This window comes from Papilio polytes, unplaced genomic scaffold (genome assembly GCF_000836215.1).
Source record: "Papilio polytes unplaced genomic scaffold, Ppol_1.0 DF824024.1, whole genome shotgun sequence".
NCBI lineage: Eukaryota > Metazoa > Arthropoda > Insecta > Lepidoptera > Papilionidae > Papilio > Papilio polytes.
In genome coordinates, this window is record NW_013525180.1 from 2206171 (window position 1) to 2232868 (window position 26698).

At 33.4% G+C, this 26698-nt stretch overlaps 4 protein-coding genes across 4 annotated transcripts in view; 2 read left to right on the plus strand and 2 right to left on the minus strand.

Moving 5' to 3' along the window:
• LOC106100934 (protein serrate-like) overlaps window positions 1–367 on the plus strand; it is a 17746-nt gene extending 17379 nt beyond the window's left edge. Inside the window, exon 12 of the mRNA XM_013279998.1 lies at window positions 352–367. Coding sequence (XP_013135452.1) covers window positions 352–367 — 16 coding nt within the window. The remainder of the gene's footprint in view (window positions 1–351) is intronic.
• Window positions 368–508: 141 nt separating this feature from the next.
• On the minus strand, window positions 509–3344 carry LOC106100993. Its single transcript, XM_013280057.1, has 5 exons — window positions 3222–3344; window positions 2822–2945; window positions 2090–2360; window positions 1627–1752; window positions 509–1196 (listed from the first exon to the last, which is right to left on the minus strand). Exons 1-5 carry the CDS (start codon window positions 3289–3291, stop codon window positions 1080–1082), a joined length of 708 nt encoding a protein of 235 aa, XP_013135511.1. The 5' UTR covers window positions 3292–3344; the 3' UTR covers window positions 509–1079.
• Window positions 3345–3888: 544 nt separating this feature from the next.
• LOC106101021 lies at window positions 3889–5993 on the minus strand. Its single transcript, XM_013280090.1, has 5 exons — window positions 5857–5993; window positions 5368–5491; window positions 4824–5091; window positions 4627–4749; window positions 3889–4034 (listed from the first exon to the last, which is right to left on the minus strand). The coding sequence occupies exons 1-5, from the start codon at window positions 5912–5914 to the stop codon at window positions 3906–3908; spliced, it is 702 nt and encodes a 233-aa protein (XP_013135544.1). The 5' UTR covers window positions 5915–5993; the 3' UTR covers window positions 3889–3905.
• Window positions 5994–22666: 16673 nt separating this feature from the next.
• Window positions 22667–25545, plus strand: LOC106100905 (esterase E4-like). The gene is made up of 3 exons (XM_013279970.1): window positions 22667–22896; window positions 23456–24735; window positions 24834–25545. Exons 1-3 carry the CDS (start codon window positions 22726–22728, stop codon window positions 25201–25203), a joined length of 1821 nt encoding a protein of 606 aa, XP_013135424.1. The 5' UTR covers window positions 22667–22725; the 3' UTR covers window positions 25204–25545.
• The last annotated feature ends 1153 nt before the right edge of the window (window positions 25546–26698 follow it).

The window sequence follows — 26698 nt, forward strand, 5'->3', positions numbered from 1 at the left end:
CGTGCTTGTGTAGCCGCCCGGCCCGCCGTGTGATACTAGTGTAGGACTGGCGACCTCAGGCGATATGTGGTAACGTAAGGACGTCACATTGATAGTACTATAAGCCTTATTTTCACTTCTCTTCCTTATACTTCATTTTTGTTCAGAAAGAGTGAAGAGAATTGTGAGGTTTTGATTTATTTGACAATATTGTTTTATTATTAATAATGAACAATAATAAAGGATAAAATTAATGAAATTATAATATCCGTTCCTGCGTTACCACACGTTGCCCGTCGTGAATATTGTAGTGTTTATGGACCTTAATGAAAAAGACGAGAATTCACGTCCTTATTTAATTTATTATGTTAGTGAAGTTCCGCTGTAAATATGTATTTTTGTAAATAATGTTAAAGAGTGTAATAATTTTTTGAATGTTTTATTGAGAGATTATCTGATGCGAATGTATTATTGTAAAGGTTGTAATGTTGATACAAGAAGTGATCGTTGTAATAAAATGCTGCTGAAATAAATTAAAATATTTCTTTTATTGTTTTATGATTTTGTAGTTTATTGCCTAAAAGAAAACAAGACAGGTTTAGACGAAGATTGGCGTTTTTACTTTAAGACATCGCCAGCGCCATCTCTTATTATAATTGAAAATCATTTTTTCTCGCATTAAGGTTTATTTCAATGATAATAGATGTCATGTTTATATAATAAATCTACTGAATGTATTTCTTACAGAAAGCTATTTTATATAAAGTTTAGACATTAACATAATAAATGTATAAATGTTTGAATTTGTAAATTGCAAAATATTTAAAATGATTAGAATTGTTTGGAACTTTTTGATATCAAAATCAGTAATTCAATTTAGCGCAAAGCGAACATAACAGTTGGAATATTTCAATTTGTGTTTGATTTTTCTGCAAACATCGCGCAATACTTCAATTATTTTGAAAAGCGCCATCTAGTTATGATTCTATTTGTTAAAAACAATTTGCAATTTCATAGTAGTGCTTTATTTTTACGATAGATGGCACAATTTTAAACATAAAGTAAAATTCACTAAAGAAACAAATTTTATCAAGATGATATTAGCAAGCAAAACAGACACTTGGATATTGCATTTTATCAGCCACTTTATGTAGTCTTGGCTGTATAATGTCTCTACACCAACTGCTTACGCTATCCCAGTTGTCACGGGGTAGATACTGGAAGAAAAAACATATTACACTTTAGGTGTTCAAATCATGATCAGCCCTTTCCGCCCAAGAATTAAATAATATTATATTAACTCTTTGATGACAATGACGACGGAATATGTCGTACTAATTCTTATTCTTCTTAATATTATAAATGCGAAATTTGAGATAGATGTATGTTAGAGTTTGTAGCGTAAGCGGTTTAACTAGTCATTATGAAAGACATACGAGTAGATGTAGAGGATAGTCTTGAAGAACACATAGGCAATTTTGTTCTTTTTTTAATTCCATACCGAGAGTCGCGGGCGAAAGCTAGTCCATTATAAATGAAACAAATTGCGTCGCTTTGGAACAGTTCTAGGGATGTATGCTGCGTGAGCGAGTAGTTCATTGTGATTACTAAAGGTTAACCCTTTACTATGATCTAAAAGATTCTTACGCGTCTAGATAAGACTTGTGTAACATGATTTGCTGGAAGATAAATCATTCGGACGCCACTGCCTGCGCTTAAGTTAGCCGTTTGCGCGGACACAGTCTTTTGTTTGTCGTTCATGTTCTTACTGATCTGCAACAGTATAAGAATTAAGGCCCTGACGATCTTTTTTTTGTGACTAAAACTTTTTATTTGCCTTGAATAGGCATTTACAGATTCACCGGACTTGAGGTGGCCGAGCGCATGATGCTTAGCCTAAACCTCGTTTATGAGTAACAAAGCTCGAGGGCTCCTTCAGAAGCCTCGTCACGAGCCGTTACTTTGTTATCATTACCGGATTGGGAGGACACCGAGCTCTTCGGGAGCTCGATCCATGTAGTGACTATGCACAAGGGCCCCCGATAGGGTGTGCCGATCATTGTAAAAAAATCAGATTATGGTCTTATTTAAAGAAGCATTTATGGCTTACCGTACAAAGAATCCTTATCAAAGAGTGAGTAAAGACTCCGGTATATCTCTGTTCTGGTTGTCCCTCTAAATTGACTATGACGTCAAAACCAACGCGTACATCTCTGAGATTGACATGACCTCTGACACTGCCGTGCCATTCTTGTGTATCGTTAACTGTTCTACTGGTCATCAGCGAGGTAATATCGGATAGATCAATCTTCTCTATAGAGACGACGAAACCATTTGTGTAGTTGACTGTACCGGACACATGCCAGTTATACATTTGTTCGCTGAAGTGTACAATAAAAATGTAGTTAACTTTTTAACAGAAGTATTGATATGAACTCATGGGTACAAAAAGAATTAGCCAATTATTTTAGACTTCACATGTCTTTAATCAAAATAAGAATATCAGCAAACTAACTGATCAAAGCTCTTGTTGATTTCACGTTTTTATTAGCTTTCGCCCGCGACTTCGTACGCGTGATATTAAAAAACCAATAGAGAGTAGCCTATGGGTCTTCCAGACTATCTCTACATCTACTAAATTTCATCAAAATCCGTTCAACCGTTTAGGCTACAAACGCTAACAACCATTAATCCATCTAAACATTTGCATATATTAGTACGAAGTGTGGTAGTAAAATGCGCGATTTAATTCAATTTACTACTGAACAGAATAATCAAAGAGTTTTCAAATAATATCATCGTATAAATATTCGTTGAATATTATTGAAACGAAAATACTTACTTTAGTGTCTGCGAGACATCTAACATTTTAAAATTCCACCATCCATATTTCTCCAATTCGAATACCAAATCTTGCATTGCATTCAGGAAATATTCATTGCCACCAACCAAGCGTGGTATACGAGCTGTGAAAAAAGCAAACAATTTAAACGTGAAAAAAATAGGGCATGAAAATTTTTAAACTTTAAAAACAAGAAAAACAAACAAAGATAAAAAGCACTTAAGTGCAATAATATTCATCAATGACGTTAACGGAGTCAAAATTAAATTATCGAATCCGAATACATTAAAAAACTACACAAAAGACAGGTCTAGTTTATTAAATCTTTAAATATACACAATTAAAAATAACTATGAAAATTAATATGCTTGCAAAATGTTCTATTACTTGTACCACTCACCTGCTCTATTACTTGTACCACTTACTGTGGTAATTGTTGCAAACGCGAGTAAAATTGTTGTCAATTCCATAATTTCACATATTAATTGTATTGATGGTTATATTCTTACAGTACTCTCTATATCTAAAGACGATAAAATCAATACATTATTATGATAAATAAATGCACAAATTATTTAATTATCAGATAAGATTTTGATATTATAGCCTACGTGGCTATATTAAATCTTATTGATTTTTATACTAAAGTTTAGATGGATAGTTTGTTAGAGTTTGTAGCCTAAACTGCTGAACGGATCTCGATTAAATTTGGCATACATGTAGAAGATAGTATAGAAAACACGCGACATACTCACTTTTATTTTTTCTTTTAATTCCACGCGGACGGAGTCGCGGGCGACAGCCATTAATATATATTTTTTTACTGAGTTATCATTGTTTAGAGAGGCACAGTAATCCCGGACTTGAGGTGGCCAAGTACAATCTTGTCAATTCTTTAACTAGAACCAACAAATATTGAAAAATTGGGTACAAGCTACACTAAGAGTCGTAAAGCAATTAAGCGAATGTTATAGCGTTGGTTCCTTTAGTATACACTATAGGATAGCTTAAGTAACCAATAAATCACTTTGAGTGCTTACAAAGTCTAAATAAAATAACATTGAGGTTTGTGTATCATATTTATTTACGAAACTGGACAATCATAGCAAATCTCGGGATAATCGACGACATTCTCGACTGCGTTGAGGGCGAATGGTCTCAGGAAGTCGGAAGCCCATACGATCGCAGCTTCAGATATAGAGTTGAAGTTAAACTGAAAGACATATACAAAAGCTATTTGATAAACTCGAAACAAAAACCTTAAAAGTAATCAGACATGGAGAAAATTTCACAAGTACAGGCTGGGATATAGTGACATTGACGATAACGATGCAGAGATGGCGCTGATGTAGAGATTCTAATGATGTAGAAATTCAAATATATGTGCGAGTCGTCCATCACTGGGTTACCATGTTTACTATCGTCTGGGCACCCTTAGTGTAGACTCCTAACCAGTGAGAACGTATACTGATGATAATGAAGGTCATCATCAATTCCAGATCACTATGAGTCATCACCGAGGGCCTCGGAACCCACTCTAAGTTAAGGTGACTAGGCCATAGTCAACCCCGCTGGTCGACAGCGGGTTGGTTGACTTCATACATATCTTTGAATTTCTTTGCTGTTATGTGTAAGTTGCTTCACGATATTTTCTTTTATCGTCGAACGTCATGTAAATTCGAAAAATTTGAAAAATCACATTGGTACATGGCGAGATTCGAACCCAAGACCTGTAAATTACAAGTCAAGCGCTTAAACAACTTAGCTACACTCATAAATTGATGACAATTTAAGCTAATCCTCACCAAATTAGAGAATACATCTGTGAGGTCATCTACGGGCATAAAATCCATTTTAACTCTATTTCGGGTGATAACGAGAGGTACAACTGTCACGTTGATATTCTCAGTGAACATGTCTCTTATAACCTGCAATACAAAAACGCATTAACTTGTTACAGCGCCATCTATGTAATTTTAATTAACACTTAAAAAATACTTACACGCATATCGAATGACACAAGCGGTACTAATAGTTCTGCAGTGTACCGTTTAACAGCTCCCTCTATCGTCGTCTCCACATCAAAACCTATTGTGACGTCACTAAACCTTAAAGTACCGGTGACCTCAACTGTAGTCATATTCTGAACTCTATCGAACCTCCATACTTGACCGAGACTATGTTGCAGGATGTCGACGTGACGTATAGCAACCACGAAACCATTTTTATACTCGACTGTACCCGTGACTGACGAGCCGAATATTACTTCGCTGTAAAACAAAAGAATAGTTAAATAATCTTTTCCATTTGGAAGACGATTAATTTATGACGTAAAAGTTCTTTCAAACACTACTTTAAGTTTAATCCATATTAAGATGTCATATGACACACAGACTAGTATCGTCGCGTTCAAACTTTGTGACTCTTCGAAAAATTACACAATTTTAGTTATTGGTGAGATCGTGGCACACTCGTGCGCGTACAATTCTCTGCCTAACATTAGCATAACCACCATAAATTTTGGATCTCATAATACTTTATCTTACTTCATATTAACAACGACGTCAGGTACTTTCAAACTGCACCATTCAGCATCTTCAAGCCGTTGGACAGTCTCTGTGATCACTTTAACCATGTATGGTATTGGCTCTATTAGACGCACATTGTTCACTGAAAGAAAATTGTTCTATTAATATTAGGATTGTTAAACATTTAAGTAATAATTAATTACGTCTGTCTATAACTATCCTTGAATTTGAGGGCTAGTTAGAGAAATCAAAGCTTAGATCGCGCGCACACGTTTGACTAAACTGTTTTACAACTGTTTATTCGCGCTTTGATTCCTATGAGCTTATATGGAGGTGCGCACACTACTCGATTTTTAGTTATGCAACTAAACAGTTGAATGGGCTGCGAAACAATTGACAATCGACAATTGTACAACAGCTCTTATTTACTGTGTGTCTAAGAGACAAGTCAAGTTTGGATGTCTCTTGTGTGTGTTTACATTATCAAAAACAAAAATATAAACATACCGGTTTGACAGCACACAAATGTAAAACAAAACAAACTAATAAATAGAAACCGAAACATCTTTCGTATATCAACGCAACCAAATGCCAAAACTAATAAAAAAATCGTTTCGATTAAATTCAAAACACTATAGATAATAAGAAATACGATTTGAGACTAGAAAATACGTAATAAATCCTTGATAAGAGCTAGCAACAATGTAAAATAATTGTTTTTTTATCAACATATTCTATAAGAATTAATAATGATAAAATTATTAATCATTTAATCGCAATTGCATATCAAAGTCATGTCCATATGACCCTTTCGATAACATAATTGTCTCTTTAATATTCAAGAATGATGACTAATACATTATTAATATATTTGTACAGTGGAAAGGTCAAGTAAATGTCAGTAGTTATTACTCGAACGCAGCGTTGTGACATATGACGTCACGCGTTGACTGACGGTACTAAGCAGAGCGCGAGACGACGCTGATGTTAGAGAGGATTTCGGTTGCAAACAAAAACGTTTTTTTTTTTTTTAAGAAAACAGTGAAACAAAAGAGTTTAATTCGACTTGTTTGTATCTATCAACAATACTAATATAACCTATACTATTAATATAAAGAGGAAAGGTTTGTATTTTCGTACTTATTGTGATAATTCAAAAAGTATTGGTTCGATACAAAAAATTCCTGCATCATTAAAAAACCTACGTTATCATTGAGTAACACAGACTTTGTTTTTACTACTTTTTTTAATTCCATGCGACGAAGTCACGAGCTTCTGCTAGTTTTGGATATCGACAATTTTATTTTTATATGTAATGAATAAACTCCAAAACTACTGAACTGATATCGATTTTTTCTATTACATTAGAAAGCTGATTTATCGCTGAATGACATAAGCTATATAAATTTATTAATTCCGTATTGACACAGACGCATGCAAAAACTAAAAAACAAGATATAATCTTCTATAGCTCTATAGCTCTTTGTGTCTTCATCCCTTATCATACTAATATTATAAATGCGAAAGTTTAGATGGATGGATGTTTGTTAGAGTTTGTAGCCTAAACGGCTGAACAGATTTTGATGAAATTTGGTATGGATGTAGAGGATAGTCTGGAAGAAAACTAGGCTACTCACTTTTGGTTTTTTATTCAATGCGGACGGAGTCTCGGCGAAAGTTAGTTATTTAGTATAATGTGTATATTAACAATCCTTTTTATTAAAATCTTAGACAGATTTTTGTGAGATTGTAGCAATCAAGAATGTTAAACCAGTATGACGTCTTTGGCAGCTGAATATTCCCTGGCATGCGATACAAACGTTCTGTTTACCACATACCACAGTATATACAGCGTGTTCTAATTTGTGAAAAAAAAAGTTTATTAATAGAAATATAACTAATATACGATTTAATTTGATTAAAGATTTGGTGACTTAGCTTTAACGACTGAATTTTATATGGATTTAGTGGAAATTATTTAGTATTTTTCCCTTTAAACTTTATTATAACTGTTACATTTTTAACGTGACGTATAAAATGTTAAAGTTACATTTTAACCGTGTATCTTATTGCCTAAACACTACATATTTGGATAGCTGCCAATACCTTATTTTGGTTATTATTTGAATGAAGTTATATGCATTGATTTATAATCAATTGAAATTAGAAACATCCTGTATCAAGTATTAGATCAAGACATTCCGACATTTCATCGATGTACTACGAGTGCTACGAAAACTGATCGATCGTAGCATACCCGCCGTCGATGTAGCGGTATTTGTGGTGCCTACGCCGTAACCGCAGTATTTGTAAGATATCGGCTTACGAGCCTTGTTGATTATTTAGTTTGCGTTGAATAAAATTTTGATTTCAAAATCGAGATAAAGTCAATTTTGATACTCTGATGAGAAATTAAAGCTGTTACTAGTATAGCTAAGTTTATTAGCTTTTATGTATGTCATCATCACCAGCTCACTACATGTCCCCACCGAGGGCTCGGAGCCTACCCTAAGTTAGGATAACTAGGCCATAGTCAAACCACGCTGGCCCAATGCGGGTGGGTTGACTTCACACATCTTTGAATTTCTGCAGGTTGCACCACGATGTTTTCCTGCACCGTAAGAACGTCGGGTAAATTATGTACATATGAAAATTCGAAAAAAAATGGTACATGGCGGGATGCGAATCTGTAGATTACAAGTCATGTGCTTAAACCACTGAGCCGCCGACGCTCCATATATCCGCTTATGTATGTATATTCTGATATACTAAATATTTGACTTTTTACTTTATTTTTTAAATAGAAATAAACCTTGTCAGAATTTAAGTGACAAAGGATTGCCTTTCAGGTTTAAAAGGGTTACCGCAAAAAGTTTATTACGATTCCGAACGGCTCAGGTGGAATGTTGTACAGTCGTATATTTTCAAAACGAAACTTACCACAATTTATGAGAGAATGGAATTTAGTTTTTGTTTTTTATTTACGTAATTCAACCACTCTATTATGTAGACACTATAGAATACAAATTAGATCGAGACAACTTTGACTAAACTATCGCATTACTGTTGTGCGATTGTCGATTGTTTCGCAGCCAATACAACTGTTTAGTTACACAACTAACAATCGAGTAGTGTGCGCACCTCCATATAAGCTCATAGAATTCAAAGCAATACTAAACAGTTCTGCGATAGTTTTGTTTTAGGTTTCCCGCTCTTACACATCTTGAAAATAAGTTATCTTGTTAACAGTATTTCAGTACACAATAGAGGTGTATCAGGAATTTTCATGACAGTTGCGAGAATGTATTCGTAACGTTATTTAGTAAATTTACACAGATGTGAAAAAAATATCGATCAAGATACAAAAACTTTCCCACGAATATCCGTGATAAGCGCTCTGTAAAGATGACGATATTCTTGGTAATATATCGAAACCTAGTAGAAGTTTCAGAAATCAATTTCTTCATCAAAAACAACATCAATATATGAGACGTACACATTCAAGTTTTGATGCTCATATTCCTATAGTGCTTTTTAATACCGTTTTCTGTCGTGGCAGTTGTATAACACTCTTATCTCTTTCTTTGACAGACAATAAAAGAGACAGCTATATTGCTACGGTATACTAACCAATACGCTATATCTTATGAATTATACCAGCGGTGTAATCGAGTCCGTTGTGACAAGTTCCAACTGACCGAGGTTCTTGTAAATCGACAAAATTTGACAGGTGTCCTTTCTCTCGGTTCAGTCCAATGAGTCCGCTTGACAACTAATATAAAAGACGGGATAAGCTATATTTAAATGTGAAACGAATTTAACTCGAAAGTTATATTTGTTTAAAGTTTGGATTTGGAATTAAACATAGAAATCGTTTTTAAAGAATTCAAAAAGTAATTATTAGGATTGACATTTTATAATCTACACTAATGTTATAAAGAGGAAAGATTTGTATTTTTATATGTATTGAAATAACTCAAAAACTACTGGGCCGATTTCAAAAATTCTTTCACCAATAAAAAGCTACGATATCAGTGAGTAACATAGGCTATATTTTGAGCCTTGAGGGGCGGAGTCACGAGTAACAATTAGTGTTAAATAAGTTGGTAAATGAACTATATTATCCGCAACATACAAAGAAAATATACGTATATAAGTATCTAATAGTTTTCTAAAATGGTTATCTTATTTTAATGTTAACAAAATAACGAACACATATTTCTATATTCCGTTTGTATTTTTCTAGACCGCGATAATTCAAAATTATGATATTATGTAAATTGGAACCCGCGCTTATCTTAAACTCGGATTAATTTACCTCTGATCTGTCGAAAACTTTAGCGTCTGCAGACAATTTATGCAGGCAGTCTGCAGTTATTGAAGATGGCGCAATATCGCAGTATTCAATATAACCTAAGTACGTGTTTGAAGGAATTGTTTGTGTTTATTTCGAGCGTCGGTGGCTCAGTGGTTTGAACACTTGACTTGTAATCTACAGGTCTTGGGTTCGAATCCCGCCATGTACCAATGTGATTTTCGATTTTTCGAATTTTCATATGTACATAATTTACCCGACTTTCTTACGGTGAAGGAAAACATCACGATGCAACCTGCTCATATCAGCGAAGAAAATCAAAGATATGTGTGAAGTCAACCAACCCGCACTTGGCCAGCGTGGTTGACTATGGCCTAATCACCCCGCATAAGGGTAGGCTCCGAGCCCCTCGGTGGGGACGTATAGTGAGCTGGTGATGATGATGATGATTTCGACTTACGTATTACTGACAGCATTATTAATGTCGTAATCCAAACGTAACTTCAAATACTTAACTCTTCTGTTTTAGATTTGAGAAAAGAATCGGTAGTTAGGTATAAGTATGAAAAAGTCCAAAAAATAATAATTACATAGATAAAGTACTTAGAAATTAGGTACTTAGTAAGGCTACAACGAGCTACCATTTCCTCAAAGACCGGTAACGCATCTGTAGTTCCTTTGGTGTTCCGGATGTCCATGGGCGTTGTATATCATCTCGTTATTCCCGATGCTCATTATTCTTCTTCTAAAAAGGAATATTATAAGTATAAATAAAATTCAAATTAGCAATTTTATAATCGCATCCGAACCCTTAATAATATGAGGGAGACGATCCCCGCTACGCATTACAGCACTTTAGTGGCGTGCGTTTAATTTAGGCACTCATTGTCTGCCTCACATGTCACCGACCAATCGTGGAGACCGTCCGTTTGTAATCAAGCTAATAAAATTGTTAAAAAAAGTACCATAAGAAATAATAATAATTAGTATAAGCAAACCGGTAATTTCAGATTGAAGAAATAAAAAGTTTAAAAAAAACTTACTAATAAACAAAAAAAAATTAAAAAATTTCAATTTTAATTAAATTTTTCAACAAAGCAGTTTAATAATGTTACATTTTCAACGAACGTTGCTTAAAAGACAAATTAAGTATTAATTAAATTTCTCTCCCAGTTAACATAAATGAAACTCGGGTAATTGTGAAAATTAATACAATGAAACAATTCATTTTATAATATTAAAACCCAAGATATTACCGAAAATATTTTATGAGCTTGGCGACCTTTAATATCATTGAACTACAATTTCAATTGAAATAAACTAATCCTTGAAGAATTTACTATTTAAAACCGAAATAAGTTTATAAAGGAAAAAATAAAGAAGCGATAAGAGAGCAAAATGAAACAAAAGATACATTTATTGTTATTTTGACCAGGAATGTAAAAAACACTCTCTTGAACACGGAACTAATACATTTGCACATTTGAAAGTAATGTAATAAAGGCGATTGAAGCGCCCCCTATCCAAGATATTCATATCATACTTTATATAATAAATGCGAAAGTTTAGATGGATGGATGGATGTTTGTTAGAGTTTGTACCCTGAACGGCTGAACAGACAACGATGAAATTAGGTACAGATGTATACAGTCTAGAACGACACATAGGCTACTCATTTTTGTTTTTTTAGTACCAAGCGGACGGAGTCGCGGGCGAAAGTTAGTATACATATAAGTCACTATCACTGCAGTTATAGTAGCAATATAACATGTTATAGACTAATTACTTAAGTGACTATCTAAGTTCACACGGCTGTGCTTAGATACGTTCATGCAACTTTAATAAGTTAAGTCATCTCACTTTAGAGCTGGAAATAGTTCCGTGTTCTCAGAGTTTCGGCTCGTGGGTAACATTCCCTTAATTTAGCATTCCCTTAATTTAATCTGTTAGTATACAGAAATAAATGATTTTTTTTTATAAATAAATTACTATTAGATAACTACTTTGGTTACAGATCTTTTGGTTCAGGAAATTCTACGAGTAATAGTTACTTATTGACGTTAGGGTCTATCACGAAAAGTGTGATTTTACAACATCATCGATAATATTCGTATGAGATTTATTCATAAAATTACGACGTTACGAAAATTTTATCGTAAGTTTTCGTGATAGACCACAGATATTGAGGTACTTTGTTGAGGTCACCTATCATCGACTTCTTGATATAAAACATACAATTATTTTAAAACATTTGAAAAGAAAATATTATAAAATCGTGATGTCAGATCTCGTTACCGAGATATTGTGAAGCAATCTTCTGTCGGTGCAACTTTCTGCGAACCTGCAGATGTTCGATTGAAAGCCGAGCACCAGCTTGTTATGAATATTTATAGTGGCATAATTTTTCTGACATTTTACAGAAGCAGAAACGAGTTTAATTTGTATTTAAATGAATAAAAAACCTTAACTCTTTTTAGCAGAAATACAAATAAAAATACACACATTCTATTGTTAAATTACAGGTTATAATTTGAAAATTTAACAGATGTTATAAACGAAAATTATTTCACACAAATATACATAAAATAGAAGCAAGCAAGTAGAAAAAAATGTTATGACTATCACTTAGGGAGTTCCTTAATAAAGATTTTTCGCCCAATTGTACACTTAGCAAGGTTTTATCATCATCTCTGAGTAGACGAGATAATATGAAATGCACGCGTATTTGAATCTATAAAATTGAAATATAATTAAATCCGTCCAAGTTGAAGTGAGCACGCGGCGCGAGCTAACCTCAAGTAATTACGTCGATGGCTTTGTGTATGACGTTTCGATAATTGAATGCTTTTGAATGACATTTCAGATTCACCCTCTTTACAGTTGCCTCGTGACTGCGTTTCTGTTGATCATTGATGCGTTGTTCCTTTTCGAATTATTTTACTTATCTGTCTTTATAACTTCGTATTTACCTTATTCACTATTTCATTTAACTGAAAGATTTAAACATTAGAGAACATTTAAAAAAGATCAATGTACACAAAATAATGATGTCGGTGGCTCAGTGGTTTAAGCACTTGACTTGTAATCTACAGGTCTTGGGCTCGAATCCCGCCATCTACCAATGCGATTTTCGATTTTCGAATTTCATATGTTACATAATTTACCCGACGTTCTTACGGTGAAGGATAAGCGTGAACTGCACATATCGGCGAAGAAATCCAAAGATATGTATGAAGTCAACTAACCCGCACGGTTGACTATGGCCTAATCACCCCTTTTTAGAATAGGCTCCGAGCCCCTCAGTGGGGACATAAAGTGAATTTGTGATGATGACATCAATTATTTAGAAAAAATAATATTCTTGCTGTTCCTTAATATGAAAATATCGAGGTATTTTCAAGTAAGCCAACTGTCAAATGCAATCATGGAATTGAGCCCGAACCGTGATTCATGAAGGCGTTCTCATTGATTTTTTTTCGTGGCCTTTGTTATATTTCGAATGAATACAATTCTTTGTGTAAGTGAATTGATATTAAGAAAATTATTTTGTGAAAGTGACGCACATTCAATATTAAAAAAGAATTGATAATTTATGTATTTTTTGTCAGAGACATCGTTCGCGCGGATAGAAAAAAAAAAACAGAAGTTAGTCTATGCGTCCTATATTCTACATCTGTGTCAAACATCAAGATTTGTTACGCCGTTTTGTAAACCATCCATCTAGAAGTAGGATTTCATTGGTAACAATATTCAGACGCCTGGTTTGTGAAATAACTCATAAACCATTTGAATTTGAATGTATTCAAACTTTACGGTACAATACTGTTGGCTGTAACTCCTACAAAAATCGTCATTACATTAATTTGCTTAAAGAAACTAGAGATAAACAATATTCATATACGGATGTTACTAAGATAGACATCCACTGATTTAATTTGTCTTTTTAACCAATAATCAACATATAAAAAAACGACACAAGACACTTGACAAATTAAGAGCAATCGCTTCCGTCTGCTACACATTGAAGACTCAAAGGCCGGCTTGTATATGGTTTTTAATTACTCAATCACTCAATGAAATATTGCTACGTTCGATTTCAAAATCTTTTTAAATAGAACCTAGGAAAAACAAACGAATAACTAATGGAAAGTGGAGATGAATAGGAGTTCTTACTCCTATGGAGTGATTGGGCGACTACCTAGGGTACTGGACTGAAAGAGAGACCAGTCAGCTAATAACGTAGTAACAAGACTAGGTTAACAAGCTAAGCCGCCCCAAAATGTAACAAAAAGGGTAACGTAAATGAATAAAATTATTAACATGTTTCTTTCGTTAATTATTAACTTGTTAATCTATTTTTCTACATATCAAAAATTAAAGCAATAATTATAAATAAATAAACGAGTATTGAAAATGAAAGCTTCAAAAAATATGGCGAATAAACATCGATAGAAATCGAGTTGACAAAATGCATTACGAAATGAATGAATTTATTTTTCCGTTCATTTCATTCCACATTCGGGGAATCAAATCAAGCGAATACTCCGGAATGGTATCTAAGATATTTTTATTTGTACATTTTCGTAATACACGAGAAACAATTTATTACATTACTAGCTTTCTCTTGCGACTCCGTTCGCGTGGAATTAAAAAAAAATCAAAAGTAGCCAATATGTTCTTCCAGACTATCCTCTATATCTATAATAAATTTCATTGAAATCCCTTCAGTCGTCTAGGCCACAAACTCTAACAAACATCCATCCGTCCATCTAAACTTTCTCATTTATAATCTTACTAGTCTTACTCTTACTAATATTATAAATGCGAAAGTTTAGATGGATAGATGGATGGATGAATGTTTGTTAGAGTTTGTAGTATAAACAGCTGAACGTTTTTCGATGAAATTTGGTATAGATGTGGAGGATAATCTGGAAGAACACATAGGCTACTCGCTTTTGTTTCTTTCCACGCGGACGGAGTCGCGGGCGAAAGCTAGTATTAACATAAATTGAATGACAATTTTTCTTTAGTCAACTATTTATTCGACGTTCGTTCACGTTCTTTCTTTTCTAATTATGATAAATTTATCATTTTTAATTACATTGTATTTCTATTACACTCACATTTAAAGGGGTAAACACGTTTAAATATAAAGTTTAGAAGGATTAATACATGAAAGTGTATAATAAATGCTAGTGTAATTAACCCTTAATCAAGTAAAATAATACAACATTAACATACAAATGTTCTTGACTTGGATCTCTTAACGTCTACAACAGGAAGGGTATCTTGAGGACAATGGAAAGTTTCTCTTAGTAACTACGGGTTCTAATTAGAATCACAAAGGTTATTGTAATTAAACTTGACTTGTATATCAAAAAGAGAATATATCTCTAAAAACTATTTCTTTGTACATTTAGTTACGTTTAAAACAATTTAAATTGGCATTTTTTATAGCGCCATCTGTTGTCATTCAAATTAATCTTAATATTAAAAAGCGACATCTATTGTGTAGTAAATGAAACATTTTTTTAGAAGTATTTCTGTAGTGTGATTATTTTCTTGTTTGAAAAGATAGATAAAATGCATTGTAATTTGTACCTTGTAGTTAAAGCCCGTAGTCATAAATTACTGTGTGTATTTTTGTCCTAATCCACTTGCATTACACAGGAACGTTTGTAAAGAAATAAACTAAAAGCAAATCGTACAGTGACATCGGAGTGAGTAAATTGAATTAGTCAAAGAAAATATCGTATATTCAAAGAGTTAATTTACTGTTAGTGTTAGACGAATGAGGTGGCTACCAGATGTCGTTTAAATTAAGTTCCAAGAGTCATTAACATAAGGTTAATTTTAGAATACAAACAAACACACTGATCTGAATTTTGAAATTAAATCAAAGAGAATTTCAAACTTAACCAAACACAAAAGGAACAGTGTCTTCTAAGTAAGAAAAGACTATGTGACATCTGTTTACTACCAATACCTTTTTTATACTATTTGGTAATCGAACAAACGGGCACATTTGCTCGAAACAGAAACATTCGCAATAGTGGATGCGTTGCCTATTCTTAATCGACAGAGGAGGAAACGCACATAAAGAGGATATTTCCCCTTCCCAGGCGTCTCCTTCAGCGTCAAACCCCCGTTCCCTTCCCATAATTTTCTTATTAGTAAAATGATGGGAATGTAAAGGGACTAAAGTTGGGTCACCGGCACAACACTCATTAGATGAAACGCGGAATTGCTCCCACTTCACGCCTGTCTTCTGTGTAGTCGTGGTATTACACCGGGCGAGCCGGCTCAATCGGGCGAAGATGTTAAAGCGGCCTCTACCACTGCAAAAATTATTTCCTTTTTCTTCCAAGGAACACCTTATACTATAAAAGGCGCAATTCGTACATTTCTCTTACTGATTCTACATTAAAGTATAAATAAAAGACAAATAAAATTACGATACGGAAAACTTCTAAATATACCCGCAAAGTAAGCATGTTGCTGGGAATTGAATCAGTAAAGCGCTTATCGTGCATTAAAAGAATCCTTTTACTTCGTTTCGCTTGAAGAGAATCAAATTAGGTGTTTCCTTTGCGAATTCAAACTGCACAAGTGAATTAAGACTTCAACTGGTAAGTAATAAAGTTGACATTTGCGTTTCGTAGGCTTAAGGATAGAAGCTTAGAGAAATGTCTATAAAAACAAGAAGTTACTTTATTACGTTTGACAAACATTTATTTGATAATTTGATGATTTAACTTGTCTTACTTAAGGGCTGACATATACGGGCTGATCGTATCTATCGGTATCTATATTAAGTAGTCTGTAATTAACTCTCAAAAGTCCGTGTATGTCAATCTTTATTTATCTTTGAATTGAATTGTAGATTTTCAATCACTTTTAGAGCCTGTAGACTATAGACTTTTATCGGCTGATAGTTTAATCGGTGGCAATAAAAAATATTTTGGCTTCAGAACACGAGTCGATTAAATTATCGTCCAATATAAAGTCTATAGTCTACGGGGGCTTTTAAGAAATAGCACAAGAATGATTCTATTTTCAAACGTTAACCTACAAAAGTGGAAAACTTAAAACAGCAGCTTGGGAAGGTTCGGTGTTTTGAAAGCAATTTTATGAGACTACAAATAGCGGATTTGCATTCGAATCTGTAACTCGGAAGAACCGTGAAATAGAATACGAGGTTTATAGAGGTTCTACTTAATAGCATTGAGTAAGGTAAATAGTAACATGGATTATTAGTGAATTTTGTGAAAAAGTTCGGGGTTTTGGTATTTTTATAGTGAGAATTCTGTAGTTCTAATTCATAACGGTAACATCATTTACAATTGTTTTAGAAAGAAGTTTTTGAAGATGTATCTATGAAACTGGTTGGTGTCCTCAACGAAAAATCGTGAGTTGAGCCATTTTAATCTGTTTATGTTTTAGAATGGTAATAAAAACAACATTACTGACTCCATAAGTTACAGACTGTAACCCTCTGGGTTTTCATTTGGTGCATTTCTACATCAAAATAATACAGATGTGTGTACAACATAAATACAGAAGTACAGTTTGTTTTGCTATATTTAATCTAATATGTATAAAATGATTGTTATGTAGCTACCACTCACGTCTAATTTTCGGTATCGGTATATAGTCGGACCCGTCGGGGTTCTATCTTCAGGATGATTGTCTATTGGCTCCTTCTACTGTCGCCAAAGGAGAAATATTCCTGCTACCTTAGTATGTTAGCTATTGCCATGTATACATTGTCTTAAGATATGTATAAACGTGACATCTTACTAATATTATAAACGCGAAAGTTTAGATGGGTGGATGGATGTTTGTTAGGGTTTGTAGCCTAAACTGCTGAACGAATCTCGATGAAATTTGGCATAGATGTAGATGATAGTCTGGAAGAACACATAGGTTACATACTTTTGTTTGTTTTTAATTCTATGCGGACGAAGTCGCAGGCGAAATCTAGTAAAATAATAAATTCCATTGTCCATATCAGAAAGCAATCTTTTAATCCGGTACGCCATTCAAAAAGAATTCAATTATTGTCAAAATGTCACAGTCAGAGAGAGCGGTATGCAATTACTTGCGGTTCCTGTCAATCTGGGATACGCGTTTTAAATTGCTCGCGTTTGTATTGCTAAAAATGTTCATCTCGTTTTTCCTCGTGTATTCCCACTCATATGGATTTCTTGCATCTGTTATTTTTTTATAAATACATCGTTAATCAGCCAGTGTAAGTCTTAATTCGACGACAGAGAAACCTCAGATGCCCAGCCGAAGATTTAAATAAACTATGACTTGATCTTTGACCATATTTTTACGTGGCATTGTTTCACATCAGAAGCATATATTAGCAGAGCATTTAGTTTCAGGGGTAAAGCACTTTATTTGTATTCCTGCGATCATTTAATAATTTTCTCATTCCATATGTTTATTTACCCAATGCTCGAACAGTTAAGGAATGACGGTTCTAATGATGATTTTTTTTTAGCTTAAATTGCGTTTGTATATTTTGCTCAAAAATTGCTACAGGCGTTTCAATTTGACTAAATTATTTCTTAACCAAATTGGCAATATTAACTTTAAAGTACCTTTCAAAGACATTTTTTATGATGCAATGACAGAAATCTTGTTTTGTATTTATCATGTTCCCTAGAAAAGATATGACAAAGGTCAAGCAATAACAAGGAAAACTGGAGCTTACGTGTGCATTTCTATTACTGTGCTATAGTACAAAGTTAATCCCCGGTTAATAATAAAGGCAGAGTTTCATTACAATATATATGTATGTTCTTGGTTTAGTCAAAGAACGTTTGTTCGGTGTAGTTTCATTTTAAACTAGCAGTTCCCGTGCGTCTTCATCCGCATAAAATTATTATTTTATTTTTTACATGTGTCAAATTGTCAATCGCAAATGTCAAAATGACATGACATGACAAAACTTGGCAATCTTGCTTCCTTGATGTTGGCAGAAACTTATGGTCTCTTTCCCACATTAGGGTTTTTATCCAAAATATTTACCTCCTAAGTTTAATGTCGTGAAAATATATAGCCTAAAGTGTGACGTAAGTGTACGGTTTTTTTATTATTAAAGAATGAGTTATTCAGAATAATTCTGTAATTGCTGACATCTTACGAAACAAAGAAGTGTGTATGCACTTTTTAATAATAAATAATATAGACTAATTCTAGTATTCTTTTAAACAAGGAAAACGATTCGTCGCAATGAAGTTGTACCTTAAAAGTGACGCGTGTTATTCCTAACGTATATAAATACTGTTGCAATATCTCAGTTTTCATTCTTAGATAAGTCTGAGTCAAAGGCAATATGAAGAATTTATTGGTATTATTGTTGGTTGCGGTCACCGCGTATTGTGTGACAGGACAAGGCATACCTATTGGTGAGTATATTTTAACTATATTCAAACCGATTGTAATGACATAAAAGGGCCTTAAGGGCTTAGAGGTCTTCAAGAAAAGAGCATACTCTTTGCAAGCATGCGATTGTTTGCGTTGCGGTTGTTCATAGGCGTCGGATCGAATAGCATTAGGGGTACCGCTGTTTGTCCCCTACTATAATATAAACCTATGTTATTCGTAAACATTTAAAAGGCTTATATCAGCCTAAAGCTACGGTTTTGGTCACTGTAACCGATATATCGGCAAATGTATTTACTTGAAGCATTGATTCTTACAGCGGGCGCACGCCTTTGACTAATAGCGCAACTGTTGTGCGATTGTCGGTTGTTTCGCAGCCAATTCAACTGTTGATTGGACAACTAAAAAGCGAGTAGTGTACCTCCATATAAGCTCATAGGAATCAATCCGAGACTAGACAGTTGTGCGATAGTTTAGTTTCAGATGTGCGCACTCTCTAAATGTTAATTTATATCTTTCAATTGTTTAACCATCCTTTTACTACATTACTTTTTTTTAAAAATTAAAACCATATAACTCCACAGCCAACTGCCCACCTGGAGAACACTCAGTGCTATACTGTCCTCGGCAAGCTGAGCCGTCTTGTGACAACCCTAAAGTGCATGACCCATCAGACGGAGTTTTCGGAGCTTGCGACATTCCTGATTGCTTCTGCGATGTACCTACAGTTAGGGATGTCAGAACAAACAAATGCGTTCTTTTATCTGAATGTTCCTAAATAATTTTAGCAAGAGAAACCAATCATACATCATCTAACTGCCATATAGTAATTTTTTTGCGAAGTCCTGACCATAGATTAAGTATGGATGATTGTACACTATGGGGGTAGGAGAGGGAGGTTAAATAACTGGTTGGTGTAGTGTATTTAAAAAAAACAAACTATGCCACCATATATCAGTTTTTCTTTAGTAATAACATTTGTAATTCAATTTAGTCGAATGAAATTTCATGAAATTGAAGTCATGTTTCTATATTTTCCAATTTCATGGAAAACCCTATTATAAAGTGAATTAAAATCTATATTTTGTGATTAATTTAAATCGACTGTACTTTGTAAAAATAAACATACATATATCGGTTACGTTTTAATACAATATAATTGTTTTATTTTAATTAAACCCTTAAATACTACGTTTCGGTTAGGTTTTAAATGTAGCTTTTAACTTCAATAGCTTACATTTATCTTAATGTTAATAAATCATATATTTTTATGAGTTATTTCTTAAAAGTCATTATCAATAACATAATACGCATTAAAAGATCATTAATTTAAGGAAATATATATACATGATTTATGTTATTGGGTATTTTACAATACTTTTCTCAAATCGATATTTACTTACAAAAGAAACGGTTGTGTATTAACACTTGGAGAAAACCCGGACAAATGCCGCAGCATGTCTCAGACAAACTCGAGTCTGCGGGGAAATAAAAGAAGCATCTTATTTGTGTTTTTACATCTCACACCTGCACGTAGACTTTCAATGAATGTTAAGAGCAACCTCGCTTTTAAGACTCTTTGCTATTCGTATTTTCCAGGCGTTGCTTTTTTGTTTCAAGCTAAATAACGTTTGTTGAAGGTATTACATTCACAGAGAATAATATCTCACGTCTATTATTGATCTTAATTAAAACTTCGTATACATGTCTTTACTCGTAATAGGTAACATTATGTGTTTTAAATTTGAATACGCAAACATAAAAGATTTCTTTAACCTGCAATGTTACCCTTTCAGAAAAATATTAATTATTAAAACTGTTTGAACATAAAGCTTTTGTAATCCGTTTTCTCGTTTGTCTTTGTCGTGCACAAACGTCATATGTTCACCAGTAGCTTATTCCACCATGAAGATTCTTTCGAAATCCATGAACAAGTAAGAAAAATAGCACGTTACTGGAAATCTATGAAAGAGCAAATTGTCTTTGACGTCGAGTGCGCTGTGAAAGATTTAAATTTCACTGTGTTGACATCAATTTTCGCAAATGCAATTTTTATTGCTGGTAAAACAAATGCCTATGTTTTCTGGTCTGGACTTACATTTGAAAGAAGAACCAGAACAGCTGACAATCGGATATTAAAAATTCTCTTTACCTGTGACCATTTTAAAAAAGTTAAGACTGTTTAACAGCGTTCTTCGATTTAGGAACTTAGAAGAAAGAAAAATTATACCCAAAAATGTGTGCGTAAACTATAAAAAAAATATATTTTGATACAATTATAATGCGTTACATACGCTTTAGAAGAAATTAAACAAAATATTTTGTTATTGACGTAAGTTCTCAGCGTTGAAATATGCAAGCAAAAATTAATAATAATCTTCCGTCGGCAGTGAAAATCCACGGTAAGTTACTCTACACTGGTATTGTAAGAAACCAAAGCTTAATATCATAAGAACAGACTAATTGTAATCTCAAGTAGAACCATTACTGGAACACATTAACACATAACTCACGACCTCTGAGAATTATATTAGAGGATAATGCAGAGAATAAGAGTGGTGCAAGACAATGTACTGAAGCGTTTTGCTATCTCTTTTAGTATATTTTAATACTTTAATGACGAAATATTTCAAAGTCATAATCACAATAAAGAATATTTTTCATTTCTCTTTAGTAATTTTAAGTTGGATTTTGAATTGATTTTTTTTTACCGAGGATAATTTAAGTCTAAAAAAATGTTGCGATTTAAGCAATTCGGGTATTAATTACAATTTTATAAAATCGCTAAATTTTCATGACTTAAATCGAGATATCCTCCGGGAAATTACAGTTCCAACGAATTAGAAACGTCTCGAATAAATTTCGACAAAACAGCCGTAGATATTTTTTAATTATTTAACGAAGCGAAAACGAACCTGATATTTATATCCCTGTGATATTTCACAGGAGATTCAAACGACTTATTTTGTGAATTATTTTACGAAATTTTACAATACCCGTAGACACCATAATTTATTGCTATTTTTTGATGTCATTTTATAAAAACAAAATAGCTTTTTTCCACGAATCCATCCGCGTGAAATTTAAAAATAATATTAAAGAAATGAAAAAATATAGCCTATGTTACAGATAAATTACATTTCTAACGGTGACTTTTTTTTTAAATCGGCCCAGTAGTTTTAGAGTCTATACATTACATTACAAAGTTTTCCTTTTCACAACATTAGTATATTTATACAATAATTCAAACGTTTTTTTAACGCGCGTTAAAAAAACGTTAGTTAACGTTTTAGTTTAGATTACTCCTCCGGAATGTTTAGAGTACATCTTTGTCTAAACAATTGAACAACAGTTATGCGATTGTCGATTGTTTCGCTGCTAATTCAACAGTTTAGTCGCACAACTAAAAATCGAGTAGTGTGCGCACCATATAAGCTCATAGGAATCAAAGCGAGACTAAACTGTGCGATAGTTTAGTTTAAGGTGTGCGCACGCTGTTTACACGTCAGTCGAAAGTTGATACCATTTAACTGACGTGGTATAAAAAATATGGAATTCAATCACAAAAATTATGTCAACAAGATAAGATATCTATGATTTATCGTAAAATTTTACTAGAATTATCAAATACAATTAACAAAGATTTCTTACTGTATGGTTCGGATATGTGGTGGATAGGGATTTTGTTTTTTGGTTTAGTGTATGCTGAGGGTGATTTTAGAACTGTTGAATTAGAACAGGGGTTTGTTAGGGGTGAGAAGTTTTGGGATGGTGATTATTATGAGTTCTTTGGTGTACCTTATGCCACTGCGCCTACAGGACGAGACAAATATAAGGTAAGTTTGTTAATAATGCATTGAAGTGACAGCCCTAATTATTAATGAAATAGTAGTCAGTACAGTTAGCTGCACAAATATGTACGAGTATACATTCACAAAACTTTGGAAACATGTATGTAGGCTTTAAGTTTTAGAAATTAGTGTCAACTTATTTGTCGACAAGTATTTAATGCATTGTAGCTTTGTTAATGCATACCTATCTATGAAGCTAACTGTACCTAGTTTTGTTAACAATAATTTGGAGCGTTCTAAATAATTTTAAAGACATTCTGTTGATAGAAGTTGTCTAATAATTTGTTTTTGGGAGACGTTTTTCATGCCTAAGTAATGTTTCTTTAATCATTGAAAAACTCCCTAATATTAGGAAAGAATTTAAATGTTATCTGTTAATTATCAACTTGGTTAATCCTTTTTAATCTATTGTCGCTAAGAAAATATTTAAAAAATCACTTGGACTACAGTTTAGATTTAATTCTGATAGACATGTTCCGGCCGCTCATTTGCCCTCTTTTTATAAAAAAGAGTATATTAAATTCAAATTATTTGTGTCTTTCAGGGTCCGTTGCCGGTAAAGACATGGCAGGGAGTTTTCGATGCGAAAGTAAGAAACACCGTTTGTTATCAAACTTATTATACCGGAGAAGATGATGAAGAAAGTCTTTTATCAGGAGATGAAGATTGTCTTGTGATTAATCTTCTAGTACCTAAATTAGCTTCAGAAGAAAATTTAGTACCAGTAATGGTATATATTCATAGTGGAGCGTTTTCAGGAGGCAATGGGAATATGGCTAAATTTCAATATTTAGCCAGACATGATATTATAGTTATTAGTTTCAACTATAGGTTAGGGGCATTAGGTTTCGCGTGTCTTGGTAATGAAATAATACCCGGTAATGCTGGATTGAAAGACCAAGTAGCAGCATTAAAATGGATAAATAAAAACGTAATTAAATTCGGCGGTGATCCTACAAAAGTTACTCTCGCAGGATTCAGTGTTGGGGCTTCTATGGCAGAATTACTTACGTTTACTAAATCTACTGAAGGATTAATAGACAAGCTTATTTTAGAAAGTGGATCAGTATTATCTCCTTTCACTATAAACAGAGATCCGATCAGTACTGCGACGAATATCGCAATATCCATGGGGTATAATGGTACAGGGGAATTAGATGATTTGACAGAGTTCTATTTAAACGCAACCCCTGAAGTATTAGTATCAAAGAGTTTAAACTTTTTCTTACCTAATAGTACTTTTGGATTTGCTCCTTGTATAGAAAATGTTCACGAAGGGATCGAACCATTTTTAACCGAATCACCGACGGATATATTAAAGAAAGGAGAAAACCAGAAACTACCAGTTCTAACTGGTTTTGCTAACATGGAAGGTATAAGTAGGTTGATACAATTCGGTAAATGGCGTACACCGATGACAGAGAATTTCTCTGAATTTTTACCGGTCGATCTAAAGTTTCCTGATGAAAAAACAAAGGAAGAAGTTGCAAAAGAGATAAAGCAACGCTATTTTAAAGGCGAAGAAGTAAATTTGGAGAACATACAGAGTTACGTTGATTATTTCTCTGATTCTATGTTTAAATATTGGATTATGAAGTCAGCTAAACATCATGCAGGAACATCTAAGAAGCCTACGTATTTGTATGAGTTCACATACGTTGGTAATATGAATATTAAACATAATTACATGGATCGGATACATGGAGCCAGTCACCGAGATCAAACAGCTTATTTACTTGATTTCTTCGCGTGGTCGAACACTTATAAAGATCTAGATACAAGAGACCGGATGACTTTGATGTGGACAGATTTCGTTAAATATGGGTATGTATTGTCTTTTATTTACATCTCTCTTGATTACATATGAAGCCTATACTCTAACAAATTACACTTTTTTTAACATGTTTACTTTTAATTTGCAGAGATCCAACTGCCTATGAGACCAGTCTTATCAATTTCAAATGGCGACCCTTTAATAATCAAAAGGCGATCTACTTGCAAATTGACAAGGTATTAACTATGAAGAGAAATTTGTTTCAAGAAGAATACAAGTTCTGGGATAAAATTTATGAAAAGTATTATTGGAATCCAGAACCGCCTAAGAAAGTTGAAATTAAGAAAGGCGAAAATAAAATTGTGACAAATGAAAATGAAGATAAACAATTGAAAATTGAGAATAAAGGTAACCAGAAAATTAATAAAAATGACAGCAAAACTGAAGATAAGAAAGCGAAGATTGGAAACGAAAACAAGCAAGTTAAAGAGGAACATAAAAATAAGCAAGGGAAGTGAAAATGCAGAACGACAATGAAAGTAAGAAGTCTGTAACACTAGTTGAATAGTTAAATTACGCGATTAAAAATAGAAGATAATGATTATTGTTTTAAATTTCGGTAGATTTTTTTCAAACATGCAAATTTTCCCTTGCGTTGTGGATAACAGTGAAATCAAAACCATAAATTGCGATTCAAAAATAGGGCGAGGGAGTTCTTCAAACAGATGTGTCAAACACAGTTCTTTATTATAGAAGGGGAACGTAAAATCAATACTCCTTTGAAGCATCACAAAAATTCACATATTTTTTCAAAGAAAAAATCACCAAAACGTAAGCGGATTTAAAAATACTGGAGTGTCTTTGCCGCAGTTTAATTTATTTTTAACACTTGTCCCTTTTATCTTTAACCCTTCCTTCTTTGTGGTCGACAAAGGGCGTCTAATTTAGCGCCATAAATAATAGCAAGATTCAAACAGTGGGGCTGACAGAAAATCGGGAAGACTATCCCTTCTTACCATCTCAAGCGAGTTAAGAACCTTGTGATTCTTTGTAATTCCAATTTCTACGGCGTCTTAGATAGGACTATGGTTACCCAGGTCTTTACTTTGAAATTTACCACATGCTTCTGTATTAATAATGGGATTAAAGGTCTATTATTATTTAAAAAATCCTTCCATTAACTATTACACGAGTTAAAAGTAGTCTGGATCGATATGCGTATGTCAAAGTTACAGTAACGTGCTACCTTCAACTTTTCTCCGACTAAATAACTCCTTAAGAAGTCGAGTGGTGTGTTAACTCCGTGCAGTGTTACCGTAAAAGCGTCGAGTACGGCAAAGTGAAAAAATACCCTTTAACCCTCTTCTCATTAAAGCTAGGCAAGGTTCGCTTTAACTTATAAAATGTGAAATGCCTGCTGTTCACGTTTGACGTAGCGGTGCACAGGACTGGAAATTTAACTTGGTTTTCTTTTCTGAATATTTTTCTACTGTTAATTTATAAAGTATTTTAATTATACTTAAGAAATTGTTCGTTAATTTAAAGAATCTAGTTGAAGTAGACTTAAAAATGCTTTAATTTAAGGCAAAAAAGTATGAATAGTTTTTAAGATTGACAAATTTTATTTGTACCTACTTTTAATGTAAAGTTTTAGTTTGTTCTTATAATTTAAGAAGCTGTTGCAAATTTAATTGACCTTTCAGTAGACGACCGCAAGTTAGACAAACATAATAGGCTGTAAGCACATGTTTTATTTTCTTTTTAAGTTGAGATAAATGAATGGAATGCTTTTATTATACTTCTGAATATACGGTATTTGATACTATAATCACCTTTCCTAACAATTTACGTCTTGCAGTAATCGTACATTACATTTCCTTAGATAAGGGTCGCAACTCAAACAAGAGGCGTCGCAGTTTTATTTCCCAGGCGGCCTCCATTCATAAGTCATACCTTTCCAAAGCGCTTGCTCAAGTTTTCTCTTCGTGTTTGTCGAAACTATCAGAATGTATT